The sequence below is a fragment of the Lemur catta genome, chromosome 3, assembly GCF_020740605.2.
Source record: "Lemur catta isolate mLemCat1 chromosome 3, mLemCat1.pri, whole genome shotgun sequence".
In the NCBI taxonomy this organism is placed as follows: Eukaryota; Metazoa; Chordata; class Mammalia; order Primates; family Lemuridae; genus Lemur; species Lemur catta.
This window is the reverse complement of record NC_059130.1, coordinates 115,623,551-115,650,032: the sequence shown is the minus strand read 5'-3', so window position 1 is coordinate 115,650,032 and position 26,482 is coordinate 115,623,551. Positions and strand designations below refer to the sequence as shown.

At 40.7% G+C, this 26,482-nt stretch overlaps 1 protein-coding gene across 1 annotated transcript in view; it reads right to left on the bottom strand.

The window, feature by feature from the left end:
* The window catches only part of FBXO42 (F-box protein 42), an 83,719-nt gene that overhangs the window by 5,923 nt on the left and 51,314 nt on the right, over positions 1 to 26,482 (bottom strand). Inside the window, exons 5-8 of the mRNA XM_045548618.1 lie at positions 3,459 to 3,612; positions 2,529 to 2,639; positions 903 to 999; positions 363 to 419 (exon numbers count right to left, since the gene is read on the bottom strand). Coding sequence (XP_045404574.1) covers positions 363 to 419; positions 903 to 999; positions 2,529 to 2,639; positions 3,459 to 3,612 — 419 coding nt within the window. The remainder of the gene's footprint in view (positions 1 to 362; positions 420 to 902; positions 1,000 to 2,528; positions 2,640 to 3,458; positions 3,613 to 26,482) is intronic.

Genomic DNA, 26,482 nt, shown 5'->3' with positions numbered 1-26,482 from the left:
TCCATAACTTTCTGACTCTGCATTCTTAGATGCCATGTGGACTCTGGCAGTTAACAACTTGCTTCTCTATGCTACCGCTCCCTCCCCCTTTGAAAGAATGACAGTGGCAAACCTTATAGCCCAAAGAGGAAGTAGGAGTAGGAAGAACATAAATATGAATATTCAAGAGACATATGTCTCTGATTAAAAGCATCTCCCACCCTAAAAAAAGGCCAGAAAATACGAAAGCTATATACCCAAGGTCGAAAAGGCATTCCCTAAATAAAAATGCCATGGAAATAGTCCTGCACAGTAAGAGAGGGGAAGTAAGTTTTGAACACTTAGCAGTACACACATAGCAATGCCACACAAGCAATACTCACAGCATTGGGACCGCCACACCCTCCAAGGATTAAGATAGTTGCATCATCTATGACAATCTGGGGAATGGAAGAAGTTAAAAATAAATCTACAAAGACATAGGTATTTGACTTCCTATGCTTCAGTGGTATATGAAAACAGCCCACCTAGCTCCCAAATGAGCGTGTTCTAGTTACTATAAGCTCTCCATTCTCCCAAACCATGTTAATTATGATCCCTGTGAACACATTACTGATAATTCACCTGAAAGGATACATTCTTTGTTGATCAAATATTAACATGAGTGTCAACTGCATAAAATGCAGGGTTCTCTTGAGAAATGCAATTAGCAAAGTAAATGTTTTGGGAAGAGGAATGATATAAAGCCACCATAAATAATATGACCCATTAGAAGCTGAAAAATTAAATGCCAGCAAAAAAAAATGACAAATTTTCTTTGGCTTAGTGTACATTGGCATCTTACCTGACTCTGCCCTCCCTCTCCTGTCCTAACTGAAAGATGCTACGGTGTTTGCTGAATAGTTGTTTTAATTCCTGAGTACCTGAGATTGGCCACCTCGAGGATGAGGAGTTGGGCCGCAGATGTTCGGCTTGGACCATGCCCACTGCTCGAGGTCAAGGACCCAGACATCATTGCTCCTGTGAGATAAGAACAGAAGGATGAAGGGATTTGGGAGCTACCAGGGACCACAGTGGTGGCTGGGGAGTTCCACATGCCTGTGCCCAGCTGGTAAACTTGCACCATCTTCACTTTCACACAGACTGTCTGGGCTGAAGGAGGTTTCAGAGATGGCCTACTCTAAGTTCAGAATCAGAAAGATCACATTATTGAATCCCAGCTCTGCAGCCTGAATAAGTCCCTTAATTTTCTCTAACTCTGGATTCCTTATCTACAAAGTGAAAATTCTCCTATTACTTTAAAGAGCTGATATAAATGAAGTCACCTTCATAAAGATGCCTGGCAAAGTACCACACTCCTAGCTGGCACTTACGCTGTATTGTTCTTCCCTACTTTCTTTAGCAGTCATCTCGAGACCTGCAAACTTCTGCTCTTTCCACTGACCCATAAGGCCTCATCTGAGCCATGGCTGCAGCCACACACTAGTACCTGAGGTGAAAGTTAATTGACAACAGCAGGAAAGAGCTATTGGTCAAGCTATAGTCTTTCAAAAGCAAAAACCACAAGGAGGAGAAAAAATGATTTGAAAGGCAGCTTCATCATTGTCCAGGAGTTAAAAGCTTTATCGATTCTAGCTACAAAAGTAATTTCACAATGGCTAAGGAAACCTGCAGTTTCATCAAGGACAAATTGGCATCTCCAACCCTCAAGGCAAGGACAGACTCCTGCATTTCGGAAGTCTCTCTTTTATGGTCACCTCTCTAAGGTCATTTATTTACACACAGGAATACAGGAATAATAGCTCCAATACCTTAAATCCTAAACCTTCTCATCTAGAAGCTAGCTCCTATCGTCTAGCCCCACAACTGTTTTAAAATGTGAAGATGGAAAATAATCAAAGAGGGGACAGAGTCCGGTCTGGAGTGGTCAGAACACAGGGGGAATGATCACGACCATTGCTACCATCTAGCCAGATACGTGGTGATACAGACAGAATGCTCTGGCTTTTGACTCTGGCCTGAGCTGGCCAATTATGGCCTGAGGTGGGGAGGACAGCCTCACAGAAGTGTGTCGCACCTAACACAGGCTTCTTGCTCCTGTCCACTCCCCAGCCCATCCCGGTTGGAGAGCCTATGATTTCCATCTGTCCTGGCAGTCTCGCTCTTGCCTCCTCTAAAGCCCAAAGGGCAAGAGCTGGGTAAAAAGGCAGAGCAAGTACAAGCATCCTGTTTCTTGGAAGCAGGCCTTTGGGTCTTCTGTAGGCACAGTACAGCAGACCAGGTGGAGGTTACATCAGAATTTGATCCTATTAAACAGAACCACATGTCAAACAAGGAGATTCTACATAACCTGGATTTTATGGAGCAAGTTTTCAGCATACTGGTCTGTTACTAGGGGATCAAAGAACAGAATACTAGGGTGAGATAACTAATTGGATTAATTAGAACCATGCTCAGGAATACTGACCCTGACTAGTTCACTTTTCTGACTGGTTACTCCCAGAAGTATTTACCTTCACGTTAATATGGAGCAAACCAAATATACTTACATTTGCCGGGATCCTAAGGAGCCACCAAAAACAATCATTTTATCATCTATCACACAGGAGGAGTGGCCAGCCATGGGAGGTGGCCCATGGGTTGTCACAATGCAGTTCCACCTAATGTAAAAAGATAGGAGGAAGCCAAGAAATCAGCACCGTCTGTTTTTGATCTTATGTGTTTAAGGTGAAAGTTGGTAAGCAGGCATCCATTAAAATGACAATCCTATCACCTTCAGTACAGACACTGTTAGGATAGTACCTAAAGGATGCCATAAGGTACTTCTGCCTTTCATACACACTTGCTTAAAGTTATATTCACTTTGAAGTTCTCAATGTGGATGGTTTGGAGGTAGTGTGGAGAGATGAGAAGACAGCGACAAAGGACAAGATCATAGCTTCTTGGCTGCTTCAGCCTGGTTTGCTGAAGGAGCACCACCTACCACTTCTCTCTAAGGCCCTGAACACTAGCAGCTGCCAAGAGCCATGTACTGAGTATTCCATTATAGGGAACAGGGGTATCTGTCATTTAAAAAATACACGTAAATTACAATTGGGAGTCAGTCTTGGAGACAGCAGGGAGTAAGGAATCATCCGGATCTATAACACTCCTGGGGAATTAGCAGCCAAAGCTGAAGAGCTCCTTGTTCTTCAACTGGTTCACTCATTTTTCTTGGAAGAGGAATAAATCTCTTCTACTTTTTCTCTTTGGGTTCTAAAATAAGGATTCTAAATTTAGGGTTCTAAGAAGATCCTCTAAGTAGACCCTCTGCAACTGCAGGCAAGATCTGTGCATACGTATGTTTTTTCTACTTCTGGGAAAAGAGTCCATAGTTTTTCATCAAATACCCAAAGGGATTCTTGACACAAAAACGATAAAGAATCCACTGATTTAAAATCTTTCCTTCCAGATTTAAGGGAGCATATGTCATGACTTACCAATTTTTAGAGGGTGAATAAGTGTGTATTTCATCAAAGAATCTCTCTGGTTGGTGTAGGGGATAAGGGCTTGGCCGCGTCCAGCCACCAAACAGCACTAGCAGGTCCTTGTACACAACAAGAGTTGCTCCGGCTTTCGGGGAAGGATAGGACCCTAGGAGAAATCAACAACACCATTGTTAGGATCCGGGATCTCACAGCAATCCATAGGTAGGCTATCTACAGATCACCTTTCCCTGGAAGAGTGACAAAATGGGAACCAATACTAGAAAGCACAGCAGAAAGAGAGAGACAAAACTGGGTTTACAGGTCTGAGAAAATCATCACCAATTGATATATCTTTAATAATTAACACAGAGAAACCTGAGTTACAGAAAAGTTACTTAGCCTCTCTCAGGTTTAATTTGCTCACTTGAAATAAAGGATGAGAATATCTATCTCATAAGACTGTTTTGAGTATTAAATAACACATTCATAGATCAGCCTTGGCAAGAAAAAATTTTAAAAAATACATTCAAAGCATCTAACACAATGCCTGACACATAGTAGATACTCAATAAATGTTGACTTTCGTTTCCATCCCTTTAACCAGCTTAGCAGAGGACAGAAGGGGAAGAATGTAAGGGGATCCAGGGATGGATCCAGGGATGGATGTATATACAGACGCTGGATATCTGGATGCAACTTAAAAATAACTGTTGCCACCAAACTTAGGCAAAAAAAAAAAGAGACAGAATGCAGTTCTTATTTCTTCTGAGTCAAATGTTAACATCGTGACCTCTAGGCCCCTAGCTATGGACCTCACATAGCCAGACAGCCCCAGATTAGCACAAACGGGGCAGACTTTCAAGGCTTATTGTTAACAGATTTCAATGAAACCATGAGGCTTATACGAAGAGTGGTTACTAAGGCCACCCAGGGCCGGGAACGGTGGCTCATGCCTGTAATCCTAGCACTCTGGGAGGCCAAGGCAGGAGGATTGCTTGAGGTCAGGAGTTCGAGACCAGCCTGACCAAGAGTGAGACCCTGTCTCTACTAAAAATAGAAAAATTAGCCTGGCATAGTGGCATGCGCCTGTAGTCCCAGCTACTCTGGAGGCTGAGGCAGGAGGATCACTAGAGCCCAGGACTTGGAGGCTGCAGTGAGCTATGATGACGACACTGCACTCTAGCCTGGGTGACAGAGCGAGACCCTGTCTAAAAAAAAAAAAAAAAACCAAAAAACAAAACAAACAAACAAAAAAAAACAAGTAAAATAAAATATATAACAGTCTTCAGCATAGTAGTAACGTAAACCTTATAAACTAGAATGTGGATTTGCATTTGAGATACTGCAAACCCCGGCATTTAAAACCAAATATATAAAGGGAAGCAGCAGATCAAGGGCCCCTCAAAACAGCTGTATGTGGAAACAAACAAAAATTTTAAAAAATTGTTTTTTTTGGGACAAGGTCTTGCTCTGTGGCCCAGGGTAGGGCATGCAGTGGCATCATCATAGCTCACTGCAACCTCCAACTCCTGGAACGCCAGCAGGCTGGCCACTATGTCCTGCTAATTTTTAGATTTTTTTGTAGAAAGGAAGGTCTCGCTCTAGCTCAGTCTAGTCTTGAACTCCTGACCTCAAGCAATCCTCCCACCTCAGCCTCCCAAAGTGCTAGGATTACAGGCGTGAGCTACCTCATCCGGTGAAAAAATACAATTTTTAATGTAAATTGGGCAATTAGTATCAAAATTTTTAAATTGTACATGCTTCAAGTCAGTGATTCCATTTCTGGAGATTAATCTAATGAGACAGCTGGGCAAATAAAAAAAGAAATATATACCCAACTAATACCAAATAATACTAATACCCAACTAATTTTCTATTTTTTGTAGAGACAGGGTCTTGCTGCTGTTCAGCCTGGTCTCGAACTCAACCTCAAGTGATCCTCCCGCTTTGGCCTCCCAGAATGCTAGGATTACAGGCGTGAGCCACCATGCCTGGCCCCTCTAACATCTTTTGACATAAATTATCAATACTTCATGAGGAAAGACAAACCAATATTTATCAGTTCTGGGTTTAGAGAGATTACAAATATAATATAAGAATACATACCTCCTAGGTGAAAAATATTCGGAGAATTTTAAAAAGTGTTGGTAAAACGTAATAAAATATATAATGAAACCAGAAGGAAGACCACACTTTAGATCTGTACTGTCCAACACAGTTACCATTAGCCACACGTTGCCAGTGGCTACCAAACTGAAGAGCACAGACACAGAACGTTTCCATCATCACAGAAAGTTCTACTGGATAGCACTATTTTAGAAAAAGGATTTTAACTTTATAAACAGTGTGCCTATGTTTGGGGAGTATGGGGAAGGTGGTAGGGATGGATGACTTGATTAAGAGAAATTACAATTATTTCTATCATAACTCTCTTACTACTGACACTACTACTACTAACAACTAGTATTTATTGAGCATTTACTATATGCTAGGCATCTTTTTTTGAGACAGAGTCTCACTCTGTTGCCCTGAGTAGAGTGCCGTGGTGTCAGCCTAACTCACAGCAACCTCAAACTCCTTGGCTCAAGCGATCCTCCTGCCTCAGCCTCCCCAAAGTAGCTGGGACTACAGGCGCGCACTACAACGCCGGGCTAATTTTTCTATTTTTAGTAGAGATGGAGTCTAGCTCATGCTCAGGCTGGTCTCGAACTCCTGAGCTCAAGCAATCCTCCCACCTAGGTCTCCCAGAGTGCTAGGATTACAGGAGTGAGCCACCATGCCCAGGCCTGCTAGGCATCTTTCTAAGTGCTCCACATGTATTAACTAATTTAATTCTTCCAAAACTCCTAGTTTTATTCCCATTTTACATATGAGAAAACTGAGGCACACCTCACTTGAATAACTTGTTCAGGGTCATAGAGCTAACAAGTGGAAGGGAGCTTGGGGCAGTGGCTTAAGCATGTAATCTCAGTGACTCAGGAGGCTGAGGTGGGAAAAATGCTCGAGGCCAGGAGTTCAACACCAGCCTGGACAACAAAGCAAGACCCTGTCTCTCTCTCTCTCAAAAAAAAAAAAAAAAAAAATTAGCTGAGTATGCTGTACTCCTAGCTACACGGGAGGCTAAGGAAGGAAGATGATCTGGAGTTTGAGCAAAAACTCCTTGAGCCCAGGAGTTTGGGGCTGTAATGAGTTGTGATTGCACCACTGTACTCTAGCCTGCAACAAAGCCAGATTCCATCTCTTAAAAACACAAAAATAAAAAACAAACAAAGAAACAAACCACCAGGATTCTAATCCATTTAGTCTGGCTTTAAAGCTCGTTCTTTTGACTGTTATACTATGCTGTTCTTCATGCATATGGATACATCGCTTCTGAGCAGTTGCCCCAAACAAGTCAGATGCCTGAAAAGGTCTGAGTATTTCAAAGCTGAAGCTCTTTCCTAAATCTTAATTAATGAGGTATGCTGAAGACCCAGAGTCGTCAGAGAGAGAGAAGTAAATTGAACAGAAAGCTATTCTTAGGACTTCTTCTCCATGAGGCTCTGGGACACATTCCACCTCTAAAATAGGACCATTTTTACTTCTTCTCTAGACCCTCTAAAGAAAGGTAAGCTGAGGTCAGTAACAGTGATAAATTAATGTAAGAAATCCGTAAGGATTATCTTAGGTAAGGGCTTTCTAAAAAGATGTTTCAAATATCTTGACCTTTTAGAAAGCCAAAATCTCCCTCTACTTCTTATCGCAAGGACTTAAATATCTTGACAACTAAGTAGAGTCAAGGGTTAAATTAAAAAAAAATTTTTTTTTTCTTTTCACTTCCCCGCCCAAAGGTTAAAATTAATCATGCTCCCCTACCTCAGTTTGTTAAGTGGGAAAAAATTCCATAAGAACAAGTTGGGGAGGGGGTGGAATTCAACACACAACCTTTATACAGCTAGTTTAGCAACCAGAAGTCAAGGATACTGGTGTATCAAACTTTATGTGACCCAATTATACATATAATGTTTGACTTATTTGCTGCAAATTGGATAGTTTTAAATTCCTGCTATTTTAAGAATCAATACGGTAAAGACTTTGTAAAGAGCTCCTACTTTTATCATTTCTAAAAACCTACTTATTTCATATTCTGAATTTGTTTAAAGCAGATGGTCCTTAATTGCCTCTCAATTGTCTTAATGCAAGGCCTACAAATCAAATGAATTAAATTTAGGGTGAGGTTACAGACTGTGGGACTCCATGAACTTTGGCCATTTCTGTATCTTAAAGAACAAATGTTCTCTTTAGCCAAGTGGAATTGCGGAAAACAAACAATACGTCTTTACTAGAATTTTGAGAAAAACAAGAAAAGCTGTATTCAAATTATATACCTTTATTTATTTTTTTAAAACGTTCCAGGAAAAGCCAGCCATTTAAACACTACTTATAAACTTTCTTTTAAAATACACAACCATACATTATTAGACCAGGGAAATAACTAGCGTTTTATGGACTAGCCATAGATTAAGTGTCAGGTCCAACTCTGATAAACTGCCCCTATGTATATGTAATTCATTCCAAACAGCAGCCACAATGATACAATATAAACTTAATAAATTTTTATTAAAGCACATCCACCCATCATAGTAGTACTGATTAATTAGAAATCTTGTATAATCTAGCAGACACTTCACAGCTAAAAGGCACACCATCACTATGGTGACATATGCTAAAATAAATACCCCTCTCCCATGAAAACGTATAAAATCAAGATTTTATACTCATAAGGATATTTCTTGGCCTGTCTTCAAAATAACAAGGCCATTAGGCCTCTAAATGCAGTCTAAGTGTTGTTTTTGCACAAAGGTGAAGGAAAAAAGGGTGTCACTCCCACTGAGGTTCCCATGAAGCACCACAGAACCAATGTGTCCTTATCAAGCGTGGAAGGACGTGTCACTTGAACCTATTCCCCCAGAGCCAATGGTCATCCTCATAGGATTCACTCTCCAAATACAACAAAGGCCTAATAGCACAGCAGATACGATCAATGGAGAGAATTTCAAAACAAGGCACAAGCCCAAAAGCAGCTGTGGGAAACTGGATAATCAGATAGGCACCCTACACAACAGAACTAACATTCCCTAAAATTGCTAACTGGTTCAGATTTTTCCCAAGGTTCCCATGAAATCAGAAGAAAATTTCACATGTGAAAGACAATTAGAATTACAAGGCATTCGTGTTTACTTTTGCAAAGAAGCTGGTAAAAAAGTGAAGCAATTCCAAATTCTGGTTTGGTTTCTATGCCACTTTCCCACAACTGTAGTTTCTAGTCACACAGAACCCAGGACTAGAAGAGCAGCTCAACTATTTGTTTTTTTTTTTTGTTTTTTTTTAAGACAGAGTCTCACTTTGTTGCCCAGGGTAGAACGAGTGCCATGGCATCAGCCTAGCTCACAGCAACCTCAGACTCCTCGGCTTAAGCGATCCTACTGCCTCAGCCTCCCGAGTAGCTGGGACTACAGGCATGCGCCACCATGCCCGGCTAATTTTTTGTATATAGATTTTTAGTTGGCCAGATAATTTCTTTCTATTTTTTCAGTAGAGACGGGGTTTCGCTCTTGCTCAGGCTGGTCTCGAACTCCTGACCTCGAGCAATCCACCCGCCTCAGCCTCCCAGAGTGCTAGGATTACAGGCGTGAGCCACCGTGCCCGGCCCAGCTCAACTATTTGATAACAAGATAAAATAAGCACCCTTTAAAATTGGGGATGCCTGTATTTTATGCATGATTAAAAAAGTATTTTTATATCTCCATACTATCATCGTTATTTATTATTATTAGTTTATTAAGGTGTTATAAATAATGCTCACCATTTCTGTGCCTATTATGTGCTAACTACTAAATGCTAAGCATTTTATATGCGTTACCACACTTAGTCATTACAATCTTACAACACAGGTACTACTAGACTCATTTTACAGATGAACAATAACAGTAGTAGGAGCTAATGCATAATGCCTACTTCATATGAGCCAGGCACTGTTCTATGTGCCTCACGAAAACCAAAAAAGAAAAAAAAAAAGATCCAATTCCATGTTCTGAGTCATCAAGAGATCCAACCTTAATGAAAGAAAAGAGTTAAGCCTAGGCTGGGTGAGATGGCTCACACCTGTAATCTCAGCACTCTGGGAGACCGATCTGGGAGGCCAAGGCAGGAGGATTGCTTGACCTTAGGAGTTCAAGACCAGCCTGAGCAAGAGTGAAACTGTGTCTCTACTAAAAATAGAAATATTAGTCTCTACTAAAAATAGAAGAGCATCGTGGTGCACACCTGTAGTCCCAGCTACTTGGGAGGCTGAGGCAGGAGGACTGCTTGAGCCCAGGAGTTTGAGGTTGCAGTGAGCTACAATGATGCCATTGTACTCCACCCAAGACAACAGAGGGAGATTGTTTAAAAAAAAAAAAAAAAAAAGTTAATCCCTTCTCTTTGGAAGTTTAGGTTTAGGTTAGAGTCCCCATTAAAAAAAAAGATGTTTATCCTGTGAACACATTTGGGGCACACAAATTCTAAAAAAGATAAAGAGAAAAAAAAATGTTTAATGGCTGGGCTTGGGTGACTCACGCCTGTAATCCTAGTGCTGTAGGAGGCCGAGGCAGGAAGATCTGCTTGAGGCCAGGAGTTCAAGAGCAACCTGGGCAATAGTGAGACCCCATCTCTACAAAACATAAAAAATTAGCTGGGCATGGTGATATATGCCTGTAGTCCCAGGTACTTGGGAGGCTAAGGCAGGAGGATCCTCTTGAGTTCAGGAGTTTGAAGTTGCAGTGAGCTATGATGACACCACTGCACTCTAGCCTGGGTAACACAGTGAGATGCTGTTGGAAAAAAGAAAAAAAGAAAAAAAAGACATTTCAAGACCTCCAAGAGGAGCTCTACGGGGCTCACAGTGCCTTTGAGTGCCTTTGGTCCCTGACCACACTGCTGGCTCTGAGTACAAGTGGCCCTTAGACAATAATAGCCAAATGTCACCAGATGAGAGGCAGATTTATAATCGCACAACTTTCTCAATGTCACTTACAGTCTCAATAAATACAACTGTTACTTTAGTCTTAGATTCTCTAGATAGCACATTTCATATCTTTGGAGGGAAACCGTTTATTTCTTTCTTTATTTAAGAAAACAAAAGTACTTAAAAATACTTTCAAATAAAACAATCAAACAATATAGAACTTCTAAAAGAAAAAGTGAAAGTCCTTCCTATTCCCTGGAAAATGGTTTTGCACTACTGTCAAAGTATAGTTTTTAAAAAATTAGAAACCTATCTTTTATACATGTATAGAATGAAGGAGCAAGTAGGAAGCAGAGCTGGTTCAAAGGAGAATTTGAGGAATAGAAGCACACTAAAATAAGTTTGCTAAGTTAAAGACAAAACTAGTTAACATCCATGGGACGATAAAACTGTTACCTTTGGGTTAATTTTTTCTTTCCTTCCTTTTTTTTTTTTTTTGAGACAGGGTCTCACCCTATTGCCTGGGCTAGAGTGTATAGTGGTGTCACCATAGTTCATTGCAACCTCCAACACCTGGGCTCAAGCAATCCTCCTGCATCAGCCTCCCAAGTGGCCAGGACTACAGGCTTGTGCCACCACGCCTAGCTAATTTTTAAAATTTTGTAGAGACGGGGTCTTACTCTGTCACCCAGACTGGAGTGTGATAGTGTAAGCATAGCTCACTGCAGCCTGGAACTCCTGGGGCTCAAGCGATCCTCCTGCCTCAGCCTCCCGAGTAGCTAGGACTGCACAGGTGCACAACATCAATCCCAGCTGATTTTTCTTATTTTTTTGTAGAGATGGGGTTCTCGTGGCTGGTCTTGAACTTCTGGCCTCAAACAATCTTCCAGGCTTGACCTCCCAAAGTACTGGGATTACAAAGCATGAGCTACTGGACATTGCTTTAGAGCAGTAGTTCTCAAACTCTGGCTGTATCAGATGCAGCTGGAGGACTTGTTAAAACACAGATTGCTGGGCTCTACCTCTGAGTTTCCTATTTAGCAGGTCTGGGGCGGCGCCTGAGAAATTGCCTTTCTAACAAGTTCCCAGGTGATGCTTACAGTTTGAGGACCAGATTTTGCAAACCATGTCCTACAGAGTTTAATAATCCTTGGGGTAAGCCTATAAGATGACGCTCCAATAGGACATTAAAAAGGGCATGCAGTCATCCTTTTGCCTTATTTTCAAGTTTTAGATGATTTTTCTTAACACTGAACCTTAACCAGACTTTTTTCTGTGCATATACTCTACATATGAATACAAAGAACTCTTGATTTTGATAGTAGAGTAAGGACAAAGATCGAAAATGGGTTTCACTTGACAAATGCTTTGATTAAAGGGTACTGAAAGGAACTACTTTAGCATTTTCAATATGCAAACGTTTCCCTGGTCATCATCATCTATAGGTCCCTGAACCTAGACTGCAAAATAAATACAAGGAAAAAATTGTTCCGACTACTGGCTTTCAGGAAAATCATTGTAAGACTTATTTACACCAAGTAAGTGACTTGCTAATAGTTCTCCATGACTCTGAAAATAGAATGGTCTAGGACTGCGAATTGGGGGCTTATAAGAGGTAAAGTTTCAAAACAAGAAAACTATAAGCATGACAAATTTAACCTTGAGACTCACTAGCATGCCAATTAATCCAAAAGAAAAGCACTGGGCAAAATGTCCACTGAGCTCATGGAGTCCTAGAATGTTTTGGCATGTGATTTGCTTTTTAAAGGCAGCACAGCATAGTCTAAATTGCTTTTAAACTAGCAAAAAATTTTCCCTGGATGCTTTCAAATTATTTTATTTTATAGTAAAGATGCCAAAAGGAACAGTGAAGAACGAAATCGAACTGAGGTTCAGGTCATACTCCCATTTCATATTAACTGCTCTGCACAGAAACTCACTTTCTCAGGGTACGTCCAATGAAAGGCATTCACACTTGCAGCTCTGCAGGCAGTACTAGTCCTTCTCAGATAAAACTGGTCTTGAGGGCAAAATAAGATCAGATTAACCAAAACCCTACCACACCAGTTGCTTTTGTGTGGGTAACTTTTTTGTGGTAGTGAAGAGAGTCAGACTGGTATGTGTATGGGGGATGGGAAGGATGAATTTTGCTGATAAAACCAAAGCTGGTCTTGGAAAGCTCTCATTAAGCCCTCAGTGTCATCACAGTAGTGTGTGAATTGACTGACCTTGATAGCCAGAGTTCAGAGGTCAGGAGGAAGAATAATTTGGGGAGGCATTTCCCAGAATACCACATTAGCATCAGAATCAGAAAACCTAGAGGGCACAAGAGGATAGGCTGGCACTTAACTTATAACTTAAGAGGCAACAGACCCCTTGAAGAAAAACTACTGGAGTTACAATTTAACTGCGTACTCTGAACTGTTTACATCTCTAAACTGTTTTGATTTTGCAGGTAATACCTTGTAACAAGAACAAAAAAGGATGTTTCATAATTTTGTGGTTTAGGAGAGGATAAAAGGAAAATTAAGAAAAACACTTCAAAATTCCTAAGTATAAAGTCTGTCTTGGCTGGGCGTGGTTGCTCATGTCTGTAATCCTAGCACTCCGAGAGGCTGAGGAGGATGGCTTTAGGTCAGGAGTTCAAGACCAGCCTCAGCAAGAGTGAGAACCCCGTCTCTACTTTCTTTTTTTTTTTTTTTTTTTTTGAGACAGAGTCTCGCTCTGTTGCCCGGGCTAGAGTGAGTGCCGTGGCGTCAGCCTAGCTCACAGCAACCTCAAACTCCTGGGCTCAAGTGATCCTACTGCCTCAGCCTCCCGAGTAGCTGGGACTACAGGCATGTGCCACCATGCCCGGCTAATTTTTTTATATATATATTTTTTTAGTTGTCCATATAATTCCTTTCTATTTTTAGTAGAGACGGGGTCTCGCTCTTGCTCAGGCTGGTCTCGAACTGCTGAGCTCAAACAATCCACCCGCCTCGGCCTCCCAGAGTGCTGGGATTACAGGCATGAGCCACCGCGCCCGGCCCGTCTCTACTTTCAATAGAAAGAAATTAGCTGGCAACTAAAATAGAAAAAATCAGCCGGGCATGGTGGCGCACACCTGTAGTCCCAGCTATGCAGGAGCCTGAGGCAAGAGGATCATTTGAGCCTAGGAGTTTGAGGTTAGAGGTTGCTATGAGCTAGGCTGACTCCACGGCACCCTAGCCTGGGCAACAGAGTGAGACTCTGTCTCAAAAAAAAAAAAAAAGTAAAGCCTGTCTTGACTGTAAACACCTTGAAGACAAATATAATAACCACTTGGAATGGTCTTCAAAATATGCAGCCCAAGGACCACAGGGGTTCTATCTGGAACAGATGCCAGTTTCTCTTCTGGTAATAAAAATATTTCCAAGTTAACATCACCATGGCCAATAACAATTACAAGCCTTTGCATTTACATAGATGCCCATAGAACACACAAGAATACACTGCTTCAAAGAAAGAAAGTAGGAGGTAAATATGTCATAAAACCCCTAAACTCCTGCTTTCCAAGACTTAATTCTATCCAAGTGTGCTCTTTAATTTCAGTTCTAATCAGGGGTGTTGAAATTATCCATTTAGAGTCTCCCAAGAAGATTATACTATCCTAAAGGGCAGGGACTATTTCTTATGAAAATGTCTGCTGAATTGAAACCAACTGTGGAAACCAAATGGTTATATTAATAGACCCTTCAAGAGTTGGAGTCAGAACTGGCTCCACCTAATCACAACATACCCTGGAGGGACGCATTGGCAGACCTTTCAGCAGGGTTAACACCAAATATTTCTTTGGGTGTCCCCCTCTCCCTACTCCAATTTTTTTCTTCCCATTTTATTCCTCAGTTGCAACAAGGCCAAAAAAATTACTGACTGATATAAAAACTCACTGATATTAGACAAAGCTTGTCACGATCTCAGGCTTCAGGGTACACACATTTTTATTATTATAACTATGCCCACATTTTTAAAAACATCACTTTCTGGGTTATTTATGAAACATCCAAACAACAGGAACTTGTGTAATGGGCATGAGAAACTTTTAGATCCTGTATAACTGTATATGCCACAGGCATGAACAAAAAGAAATTCTCTTTTGGCATCGTTTTCACTTCTAAACAAACCTACATGAAAGACCGCTTGATGGGCAGCACTTATCAGCTAAAAATTAACAACATGAAAACCAGTAATAGTTCCTTGTTACCATTTCAAGTAGTCTTTTGATGATTTCTAGGGGAGGAAAGGAGGTCCAGAGTCTCAGTTCAATCTGATAATTTGTTAATTGCCATTCTAATCAGGAGGTACTCTTTCAAGTGGCTGCATTTAGAAGTGAAAACAATGTTGCTAGTCATAAAGTTTCTGGCCTGGTATCAGAACAGGAAAATTCTAGTCAGCCTGCGGGGAGAGCCATACTGAAATATGGTAAAATCTTATTTATTCTCTCCCTTGGAGGACCAAAGGTTACCCAGATCTATGCTACGCAAATTTTCCCACTCTTCTCTCCAGCAGGAGAGAATGTGTACCCACCTTAGAAAAGCATGCATTCTGGAAAAATCCCAGGATCTGAACTTTATAAATAAACAGGAAGGATTCCTTCCTTTCCTAGGGGAACCCACTGGCTCTGCTCTCATTCACATGTCCCGAGACCACCACAGGTCCAGGTTGTTCCAGGACTGCACAGGGCTGGAGGAAACAAGGAAAAATCACCACCTTGTAAAGATTAAGCAGGAATGGGTCCACAGGTCAGTGAGGAGCTAATACAACAGAGAATTTAAAGTGTCCATTTAAGTAACATCCTACACCTTCTTTTTTTTTTTATTTTTTTGAGACAGAGTCTCACTTTGTTGCCCGGGCTACAGTGAGTGCCGTGGCGTCAGCCTAGTTCACAGCAACCTCAAACTCCTGGGCTTAAGCGATCCTACTGCCTCAGCCTCCCGAGTAGCTGGGACTACAGGCATGCGCCACCATGCCCGGCTAATTTTTTTTTCTATATATATTTTTAGTTGTCCAGATAATTTCTTTCTATTTTTTTTTAGTAGAGACGGAGTCTCACTCAGGCTGGTCTCAAGCTCCTGACCTCGAGAGATCCACTCGCCTCGGCCTCCCAGAGGGCTAGGATTACAGGCGTGAGCCACCGCGCCCGGCCCCTACGCCTTCTTAATAGAGATTATTAGCCCATGCAAGTGGAGTCTGTACCTTGGGTGCTTCACTTCTGCAAAAACAGAAAGATGTTGACGGATATTGAAATATTTCATAGTCATTTTAATCAAAAGTACATCATCTTAATAAGAATAAATAATGTGCCTTAAAAATAAATTATAAAAAATTGTGAACAGAATCCTAATTCATTAGTTTGCCACCTTTCCCCCTCATAGGTCAGATTTCCTTTAAAAATCTATTTATCCATGTAAGTCTTGGCTCTATAGACATTTTTTTTTTTTTTTTTTTTTTTGAGACAGGGTCTCATTATGCTGCCCAGGCTGGACTTGAACTCCTTGGCTCAAGCGAGCCTCAGCCTCCTGACTCCTATAGATATTTTCTAATTTATTTTATCCCCATCTACTCTGTTGTACCATCCAGTTATTTTCTTCTTAGTTTCTTTTATTGTCTTTGTATTGATTTGTTTATTGTCTGTCTTTCCCCAGTAGACCCAGCTCTTGTTCACACTATGCCTATAGTACCTAGAACAGCACTGGGCATATAGTAAACATTCAATAAATAAAGGAATGAAAATGAATAAGTAAAGGAATGAATGCACTCCCTTTTCAAGATCTGGGAACACAAGGTTCCCCTGTCAGTGATATTTCATTACAAATACTAATTTCCAATCTAATTTTCAGAGAAACATGTTACCAATCACACGAGTATGTGCCATTGTGAAATTAAATTGCCCAAAGTTAGAAGTGGTAGGCTGTGTCTTCTTCTCATACCCCACCCCTCCTTAAGCCCAATTTCTTTTCTAGCCTCCAGTTACTCCTCTTGGTTAGTCTGTGACCATGGGACCAAACTCTGCAGGGCCCCAGTACAGTAACGTGGGAAGTCTGCACACACCAACTCCCCTGGGGGTTGATAAGGCTTCTCCTGAATTTGGGGAAGGAGATTATCAAATTATTCAGTTTCTACTGCTCATTATCCTTAAAATGTACAAGTGAAGAAAATAAAAATCTTTCTGTTATACCAAATGTGAGTATAAAAATGAATGTATGGGAAGAGGGTTTCAGACACTTGTGAATAAATGTATTTGGACTACATGCCACCAGTAGCCTGCTGAAATACTGGGCTCACTGGTCTGTTTCAGGCAAAGTATCAAAAAAACATTTTCTCATAGGAGAAAGGAAAATTAAATGCTAATATCCTAATGCCATATTACAACAGACGGTGTACATATATTAATACATGTATGTGGAGAATCTAAAGTTAGGGTTCTCTCAAGACTGATACATCCATATACCTACTCTGAAGGGATTCTGATTAGTAATACCAATGAACTATAACTCCATAAAATGTAAAAAGAAATATATAGACCCTGGCTAATGAAAACAATGTGGAGAAGCCCCATTCTAATTGTTAGACAGAGTTTTCAATTTATTACTTGGACATATTTTCTCTGATCCTATTCTTATACAACATACAGAGAGGAAAGGAAATGTAAAACTTCTTTTCTACTCTCAGGAGCTCCATCAGTCTGCTAGTACTAGGAAGCATTGTCAGTAGCTGGCTAAATAAAACACAGACCCATCCCAGGCAAGGTACCTGGATGCCAGGCTAGACACTTCCTGCTGCTACTCTTCCGGAGACATTTCCTGCTATAGCAGGTCTCAGAATTTCTGCCTACTTGTGGGCAGGTTTCTCTGCAACCATAGGGAGAGTGGAAACAAAGAGAGAGCAGAGGTACAAAATCCTCTCTTTCAGCCCTGGCCTATAACAAAAGCTGGGGTGGATATTCTGCTATGAGCCCTGTCTTAATTCCTTTTCTGTTGCTTACAACAGAATACCTGAAACTGGGTAATTTATAAAGAAAAGGAATTTATTTCTTACAGTTATGGAGGCTGAGAAGTCCAAGGCAAGGAGCTGCACTTGGCGAGAGCCTTCTCGCTGGTGGGGACTCCTGCAGAGTCCCAAGGTGGGCGCAGGGCATCATGTGGCCCTGGGGCTGAGTGCGCTAGCTCAGGTCTCTCCTCCTTTTCTTATAAAGTTAATAGTTCCAGTTCCGTGATAATCCATTAATCCATGAATGGATTAATCCATTCTTGAGGGCAGAGCCCTCATGACCCAGTCACTTCTTAAAGGCCCCAGCTATCAATACTGTCACATTGGGGATTAAGTTTCAACATCAGTTTTGGAGGGGACAAGCATTCAAATCATAGCAAGCATCACTGCTTCCAACATCCTGTTGGATGGAGTTAGGCAGCATTAAATGGAGACAACAGTCTAATGGGGTCCAACAACTTGGTGCTGACATGGTTAAAATCTGTCCAGAAAATAATCCCCAAGTGAAGACTAGAGATGAATTCATGAATATGATCATGTCCCTGACTTTCAACATCCTTTGCTTATTCACCAGAGCCTTCAAGATAAAGTCCAAACCCCTTACTTACTCCATTCTTTGAGTGCCTACCATGTGTCAGATACTATAGTCAGCAGTGAATAAAATAGATAAAAAAAACAAAAACAGACAAAAATCACAGACCCCAGGCAGCTTACAGTCTGCTGGAGGAAGAAAGTAAGTTAGATGCTGGTAAGTGCCAAGGGAAAAAGATGAAGGAGGAAAGGGAGTCTGGGGAGTTGCCATTTCAAACAGGATAGTAAGGCCAGGCCTCATACGGGGTGACATGTGAAGCAGGTAAAGGAGAGAACTATAAGGATATACAGGAAAACAGTTGTGTCAGGTAGAAGAAATACCAAGTGGGAGGCCCAGATGTGAGGCCCAGGAATGCAGCAGGCGATGAAGTCAGAAAGATGGGGGAGGGGAAGACTGCATAGGGCTTTGCTGGCCATGCTTGATCCCTAACTACCTTTCCAATACCCACTTGCACCACTCTCCCCTCACATTTCTTGGTCAGGGAACACTGACCTATTTGTAGTTCCATAAACATACCATTTTCTCTTACTTCCAATCCTTTGAAATGCTATCTCCTCCCTTCAGCCAAGTAATTCCTATTTATTCTTCAAGACTCAGTTGTCCATAGAGATGTAAGCTGCAAGGGTTAATGCAATTTCCCAGCTGAAAGAGCAAAGGCATGGACAAGAGACCCAAGGTGGCAGCAAGTAGGATACTCTGGATAAAAGGACATCTTAATCATCAACACTTGTGTACATAAAAATCCATAGCCTTTTCTGATGTTATGTTCCAAGTTCTAGACTTGACGTGGGCAATGTCTGGCATTTGATGAATTCTTACTTACTTACTTACTTACTTATTTATTTATTTATTTATTGACAGGGTCTTGTATTATTGCCAGGGCTAGAGTGGCATCATCACAGCTCACTGTAACCTCAAGTTCCTGGGTTCAAGGTATCCTCCTGCCTCAGCCTCTTGAGTAGTTAGAACTACAGGTGCTCATCACAATCCCCAGCTAATTTTTTTGTAGAGATGGGGTCTCTCTATGTTGCTCAGGCTAGTCTTGAACTCCTAGCATTAAGCGACCCTCCTGCCTCTGCCTTCCAAAGCACTAGGATTATAGGAATGAGTCACTGTGCTCGGCAGCATTTCATGAACTCTTACCATGACGATTTCAGTTTCATGAAAATTTCAACCAGGGTCCAATATGCAATCACAAAAATAATCTTGCTGCTTGGATGTAAAGCTTTGGCCTAGATTCTTTTGTTTTCTTCTAGATGCCCTAGAGACAAAGCCAGTTTGCCTGACCTCTCACCCAAACAACTCTGGATAACTTATGCTCACTTTCTACTCCTTAGGTAATAACTCAGTATATATAAAGATGTCAACTTCATCATCAATTCCCACATTCCATGTCTAATTGGGTATAGTATGTAATCTGAACAAAAACTATGAAAGGTAGGTATTACCATCTTTACACTAAAGGTAAGGCAACTGAGATTAAATAACCTGTCTAAGGTCACCCAGCTATTAAGTGACAAAGCTCAAATACAAACCTGTGTCTGCCTGGGACAAAAATCATGCTCTTCATGATATGACCAACTAGCCTCCCTCCCTCCTACAGTATACCTCCTCCCATCACTTTAGGTCACAGGCCCCTAATAATGAGTAGTACCTTTATTATTAGCCAAGTGGTCTTTCCTCCCCAAACCTTTGTAATACTTAGTTATACCATCAGATCTCCCTATTTGGAGCAGGACTAAGAGAATAGAGAGCTCTTTGGGATGCTTACCATGCCTAGAACATCTCTTTAAAAGTTGACAAGTAGGTCTCAAGTAAGAAATGAGTGCATATGTCCACCCAAACTTATATAAGAACGTGGATAGCAGCTATACATATTCAAAGTAGAAATAATCCAAGCATCCATCAACAAGTGAACCGTTGTTTTGTTTGTTTTTTAAAAAGGTTGTATTCATATTATGGAACACTAACAGCACGTAAAGGAATGACCACTGACAGATGCAACCACATGGATGAATCTCAAAAACACATATAAAGAAAGAAGCCAGACACAAAAGACTAGTTACCGTACACTTCCATTTATATAAAGTTGAGGAACGGAACTATGCTACAGTGTTAGAAGTCAGAACAGCAGTTACCTCTGTGCAGTATGGTATTGACAGAAAAGAGGCATGAGGGAGCTTTCTGAGGCGATGGGAGTATTTTGAGTCTTAATTTAGTTAATGATCACATGGCTGTATATATATGTAAAAAAATCTTTGAGATGTGCGCTTAAGATTTGTTCATTTTACTATATGTAAATTATGTCTTAATAAAAGAAATATTATTTTAAGAAAAGAATAGCTAAAGTCAAATCTGGTAGCAAACTGTAAACCATGTTTCCACTGTTGTCACATGGTATCAGCTACTACTTTAGCCAGTAAACAGCAATACCAGCAATCCATTATCAGCATTAAAATTCATGATAGGAGGCCTTCAAGAATCCATTCCTCACATGAAATGCAACTACCCTGTAACTCACATACGTAAGGCAAATAGCAAGAAACATTTTAAGATTGGGCAGTGGGATGTCAGAAAGCTTACTAAAATGGCAGAGAAAACAAAAGGATGTAAAATCATAAAAGCCAACAAATCAAATATAGAATCCGTAGCCCATAATCACTTCTAGAGAGAATTATGAGAAAGAAGAAATTATCGGGGGCACAATTTGTCAGAAAAGCAGAATGAATTAAAGCACAGTTCACGAGTCCATCTTTCAAAGAAGGGAGGAGAGGCTGAGCTTTTAAAGGATCATCCCCCAGAATTTAAGTTGATATTTATAAGTTAATAAATGACCCAACACAGACAGCCCTTACCCACCTAGAAAGAGCACCCTGTAGATTCTTTACAAAATCTTCTCAAAGTCATGAGAGGTGGAAAACTTGAGAAACTAGCCTGATCCTGATTATATGAGAATACAGAGCCAAACAGGGAACACCAAGCATGAGTTGGTCCATGGAACTGCTGAGGGTTCTTAGAACCAAAAGGGTCATTCCTGGGGAAGCAGAAGTTAGAAATGACTCGGGGATAATATCTTTTGTATTCCCCCATTTAAGATTAACCTTCTACAATTTCATTTAGGGCATAAAATATAGTTAATAAATCTATATAGCACCGGAGATACACAGGGATAAGGCATCATACAAAATGAAGTTTATTATGGTCATAAAACATGAAGTATTACTAGGAAGAGATTACATGGATACCTGAGAATGAACAGAAACGACATTAGAGGGTTTGAAAGTTTTATTGCACAGGGAACCGAAGAGTAACCAAAAGCTGCTCATCAAGATGACAGGCAGACAGGATCACAGCGTATAGGTTTGAAAGCTGAGAATTCTAAGGTAAGTCACTGCTTATTCTCAGTGACACTATGGACTTTTATCTAAAATAAGAAAAGGTTTACAGTGTTTTAAGAAAGGATTAAAAAATGCTCATGAGTTTGACCAAATGACTAAAAGTTAAAGAATGCAGGATTTTGAACGTGGAAGAGAAAAAGCTAAGGACAGACATATTAATATATTTGGTAATAAAAACATTTGGTAATCAAGGAAAGATCTGTAGGTAAAATTATAGGGTCTTCTCATTCACAAAGAAATTAAAACAATTAAGATCAATTACCTGTTTTTAAGACACAGAATAGAAGGTAGGAGTGTATTTAAAAGACATGCATACCCTCTTGTTATGTGGTCTGATATTCAGCAGTTAATAAGGACCCACTTCTTCCCTATCTCCATAGAGTTGGCATTCTCAGAACACATTTGCATATGATGATAATTTTTTAAATGTCTAAAGTGTTTAGGTGTAAAACAATGCTAAAAAGCAGAATCCAATGTCTGTGAGTACAGTAATACCTTATTCTTAAAAATGCCACATCCAGCTATTTCAATGTCACCACTGACACCTGGGACCTAAGACAAAGGAAGGACTGGGAGATAGTTTCCCAGAACAGACTCTAGTAGGCCAGGAATGGTGGCTCACACCTGTAATCCTAGCACTCTGGAAAGCCAAGGCGCTTGAGCTCAGGAGTTCAAGACCAGCCTGAGAAAGAGCGAGACCCCCTGTCTCTACTAAAAATAGAAAAATTAGCCCAGTGCTGTGGCATGCGCCTGAAGTCCCAGCTACTCGGGAAGCTGAGGCAGGACGGTTGCCTGAGTCCAGGAGTTTGAGCTAGGCTAACACCACGGCACTTGCCAGGACAACTCTGTCTCCAAAAAAAAAAAAAAGAGAGAGAGAGAGAGAGAACAGACTCTACTATCAGCAGCTCTGGTTATACCTGATACCAGGTATCAGTCCCATACTCCCTGATTTTGACACTTCCTGGCAACATTACCAAAGGTTGAGGAAAGGACAGTATCACGTGAACCTAAGCCTAAGCTTTTTCACCAGACACAAGACAGAAAGCTTTAGCAATGGATCTAAAAGTCCCATGTACATCTTTTCTAAGGTTTCATTTACATTGTGAGAGAAACAATAACAACACTCTGCACAGTTATTTCTGGACAGCTGCAGCACTTTCCAGTTTTTAAGGATATTCTGGCCTTCCTACAGACATGTGATATGATCAATACTCTTTCCTGCCCCAGCTCCTAGCTTTTTCTGCAGGATTACTCAGTGATTTTGGGAGATATGATTATTCCTTTACAGAATAGTCCTAAAAAACCAAAATTATTTCCAATGGAGCTTATGATTCTGAATAGCTACAAATAATTTAATTGTCTTAGGTCATAATAAAAGATACATCTTGTCTCCAGCATCTTGCTCCACAACAAAAAAATTAGAAAGGCAAATCATGTTGATATTTAGAAATTCTTTAAGCTATGAAAAAGTCTCTTCAAATGACATACCTTCTTCTCGTTATCCTTTCCTGATTCTGATGATAAACACAGTAGTCAGATAGCTTAGTTATTTCCCTAAAATTCAATGGAATGTCAAGGACCAAAGTCAACTACAAATGACAGGAAAGAAAAATAGACTATAAAAAAGAATTAAGCCAGGCACAGTAGTGTGTCTGTAATCCCAGCTACTTGGGAAGCTGAGGTGGGAGGCTGACTTGAGCCCAGGAGTTCAAAGCCAGCCTAGGCAACATAGTGAGATCTTGTCTCAAAACAAACAAAAAGAAAAGGGGGAGAAAAAGAGTAACTTTATAGTGGAGAAATCTAATAAATACTATCTCAACTAGGCGATCAAGGTTAACATCAACAGTAACAAATCATGTTGACAACAGGCACTCTTTTTTTTTTTTTTTTGAGACAGAGTCTCACTCTGTTGCCCGGGCTAGAGTGAGTGCCGTGGCGTCAGCCTAGCTCACAGCAACCTCAAACTCCTGGGCTCAAGCGATTCTACTGCCTCAGCCTCCCGAGTAGCTGGGACTACAGACATGCGCCACCATGCCCGGCTAATTTTTTGTATATATATTTTTAGTTGGCCAGATAATTTATTTCTATTTTTAGTAGAGACGGGGTCTCACTCTTGCTCAGGCTGGTCTCGAACTCCTGACCTCGAGCAATCCACCCGCCTCGGCCTCCCAGAGTGCTAGGATTACAGACAATAGGCACTCTTGATCAGATGTGATGAGAATGGTACTTTACCTCTGCAGTGTTCCTCCCCAAAACTAATAATTCCAGTCTAAGCATAAGAAAAACATCAGACCAACCCAAATTGAAGGACAGTCTACAAAATACCTGACCAGCAGTCCTCAAAACTGTCATCAAAAACAAGAAAGTCTTAGAAACTATCACGGACAAGAGGAGCCTAAAAGAGACAAAAAGCCTGCATGTAATGGATCAAGGGATCTTGGAACAGAAAAAGGATATTAAGTTAAAAAAAAATCAGGAAATCTGAATAAAGTATAAACTTTAATATTGTTTTATTAATTATCACAGTGTACTATAATGCAAGATACTAACAATAGGGAAAATTGGGTGTGTGATATATAGAAGCTCTGCTCTATTCTAAAATAAATGTCTATTTTAAAGTCTTAAAAAATGTAATGTGAAGTAAATTATAAGAAAAAATAAAACTACTCCGCACTTTGAGAGGCTGAGGCAAGAGGAGTGCTTGAGGCCAAGAATTTGAGACCAGCTTGGGCAACACAATAGTCCAGCTACCTGGGAGGCTGAGGCAGGAGGATCACTTGAGCCCAGGAGTGCAAGGTTCGAGTGATATGGCCACTGCATTCTAGCCTAGGTGACAGCAAAACCCTGTCTCAAAAATAAAATAAAATAAAATAAACAAAACTTGGCTTAGTAGAAAGAACACAGACTTTAGGGACATAATCTTGGCTTTCAATCTCTACTCCATCACTTACTGGTTGTGTGATCTTAAGTAAATTTCTAGGTGATTCTCAGCTTTAGTTTCCTCATTTGTAAAATGAGGATAATTGTAGTACCATCAGGTTGTCAGGTTGGCATGAAGGTTGGATAGCATGTATGAAGAAGCTGGGATAACCAACACCCCACCCCTAAAAACCTCTTAAGGTCCATATGCATTTCCTGGCACAGTAGACCGCTCCTGACTAACTGGGGTAAAAGGTATAGCTATTTCTACAAAGCAGCAGCTAAGAGAGCACAGAGTGGCTATGTTTCTTCCTTGACAATAGTCGAGGAGTTCAGTTTAACACGCTACTGACCCACATGACTCACTGTGTGATAACATTGAGTGAGGTGACAGATTATACAAAAGAATGCAAGAAGATATCGTTTTCCCTTTTCTCAAAAATGCCGATCCACCATCCCAACCCTAACCCAAGATTCAGTGAGTGAGTCCACTATGAGGCCGAGGAATCTATAGTTTATGTAAGCTTCCCAGGTGATGTGAATAAAGGCGCATAATCCATTACATGATTATTATGAACAGTGATCTTGTCTCTTCTTCCTCTTTTTACAGAGAAGGAAATTGAGGCCCAGAGAAGGCAAAAGTGATTAAGTTTAAAGGAAAGTAACTGAGAAGTGGCAAGGCCAAGAACAGGCACCTAGGTGTGTATCACTGTCTCTGAGCGCATTTTTTCCTAAAACAAAGTGCTTGAACCCATAAGCCATCACCTGGAATTGTATGTGCGACTAAAAGGGAAGAAACTAGAAAGAGAAAAAATCTTTGGGAAAGATGATTTTATGGGGAGAATGTGGTTGCAAAATCAACTGTGCTCTAGTACTACTTAAGAAGATAATAGGCTGAGCTTTAAATCTTCACCTAATACTTACAGACTCTCCCAATATTTATAGACTCTTCTAACTATAGAAAGTTTTAAAACTGAACTTTGTTCCCCTTTTGTAAATGGGTGTGGGTTCATCTTTAAGAAGTTTTGAAAATCAGAATACTTCAGTTTTAAATGTAAGATTTCTACTTGAAAACATCTATCTTGATTTAAAGTAAAGGCAGTGTGACTTACGATGATTCTGTATTAAACACAAGCCAAAATCAGCCTTGGTCTGAATAAGAAGTAATTTATTTTAAAAACAGTGATTTAAACCTTAGTCTTTCAAAGTACCTATCCTAAGAAATGCTCGTTTGCTTTGGGAATTGAACACAGGCTGAGTAAAACAAATCTGATTAAGAAATAAGGTGTTGGCCGGGCGCGGTGGCTCACGCCTGTAATCCTAGCCCTCTGGGAGGCCGAGGCGGGTGGATTGCTCGAGGTCAGGAGTTCGAGACCAGCCTGAGCAAGAACCCCGTCTCTACTAAAAATAGAAATAAAAATTATCTGGACAACTAAAAAAATATATAGAAAAAATTAGCCGGGCATGGTGGCGCATGCCTGTAGTCCCAGCTACTTGGGAGGCTGAGGCAGTAGGATCGCTTGTGCCCAGGAGTTTGAGGTTGCTGTGAGCTAGGCTGACGCCACGGCACTCTAGCCCGGGCAACAAAGTGAGACTGTGTCTCAAAAAAAAAAAAAAAAAGAAAGAAGGTGTTACCTTCCTATAATACTAGAAGGTGAAACATTCAACTTCCTGAAACCACTTGGCAAAGAGTACAATGTACACAATTGTAGGTTCATAATCACTGGCCAGGATTTCTAAAGGCGGCTTCTGTTCTGTTCCACCCCCAATTATTTTACATGAGTGATAAAGCAATCAGTAGAGAATTTCCCCAGGTCCCACAACATCTACCCACTCACCAGCATCTACAATCATATATTCTCTTTTGTTCTTATAGACATACAATGTTCCTCTCTCCTGCCAACCCCTCCACTTGATTCTGCCTTTCTCACTATTCAAAGACACTGCTCTTAACAATTCTCCCCCTCTATCCAAATCAATTCCTCCCTCTAGAAGATTATTTCCATCAGCATATAAACATGCTATAAAATCTGCCATCTTAAAAAGAATAACACAGCCCTGGCAACATATCGAGACCCCAACTCTATAAGAAAAAAAAAATTAGTTGGGCATAGTGGCACACTCCTGTAGT